The sequence below is a fragment of the Diaphorina citri genome, unplaced genomic scaffold (assembly GCF_000475195.1).
Source record: "Diaphorina citri unplaced genomic scaffold, Diaci psyllid genome assembly version 1.1 scaffold35101, whole genome shotgun sequence".
Classification (NCBI taxonomy): domain Eukaryota; kingdom Metazoa; phylum Arthropoda; class Insecta; order Hemiptera; family Psyllidae; genus Diaphorina; species Diaphorina citri.
Genome location: NW_007412433.1, coordinates 1 through 613, shown reverse-complemented (window position 1 = coordinate 613; position 613 = coordinate 1). Strand labels below are relative to the sequence as shown.

General features: G+C 42.7%; 1 protein-coding gene across 1 annotated transcript; it reads right to left on the bottom strand.

Moving 5' to 3' along the window:
* Window positions 1-4: 4 nt before the first annotated feature.
* LOC108254293 (frizzled-7-A-like) lies at window positions 5-605 on the bottom strand. The gene has a single exon (XM_017449295.2). It carries the CDS (start codon window positions 568-570, stop codon window positions 172-174), a length of 399 nt encoding a protein of 132 aa, XP_017304784.1. The 5' UTR covers window positions 571-605; the 3' UTR covers window positions 5-171.
* Between the last annotated feature and the right edge of the window lie 8 nt (window positions 606-613).

Genomic DNA, 613 nt, shown 5'->3' with positions numbered 1-613 from the left:
CTCATTTTTTGTCAAAAGAAAATCAAGTCAATGTTGTCACAAGTTAAAAAGTTACTAAATTCTATACACTAAGTTATGTACAGCTTTACAGAATATTGCACAGTTATGTGATATGATACATATGGACAAGATATACAGGTATGTTACACAGAACCTGTGGGTTCAGACTATTTACACGTATGCCTCATTGCGAGACGGTTGTGTTGAGTTGGGTTTCAGCTTGTAGAAGAATTCCTTCCAACTCGTCAGAGTTTTTGGTGACCAAATCCAGAAACTGGAGGTGATCCCTACTATCAGTGTCATCAAATACTTCAACATGAACACTTGGAACTGCGGCTTGCGACCCACATGCCGCCTCTTGTCTCCCATCGGACAAGGTATGGAGTAGATGTTGTTATAGGATGACGTCATGGGTTTGGACAGGGAGGACACCGAAGAGGTACCACTGCACATGTCCACATGCCAGGTGAGCATCCAGTAGTCAATATAGACAAACTCATAAAGGTAGCAGACAATGACTAGAACAGCAGGCACCGTGTACAGGACGCTGAAGATACAGATGCGAATCATCAACTTCTCCAACTTGTCAGTCTTGGTGCCGTCGTGTTTCATA

Bases quoted from the DNA above. Each gene is read 5' to 3' on its own strand.
- LOC108254293 (XM_017449295.2), bottom strand. From the start codon at position 570: ATGATTCGCATCTGTATCTTCAGCGTCCTGTACACGGTGCCTGCTGTT.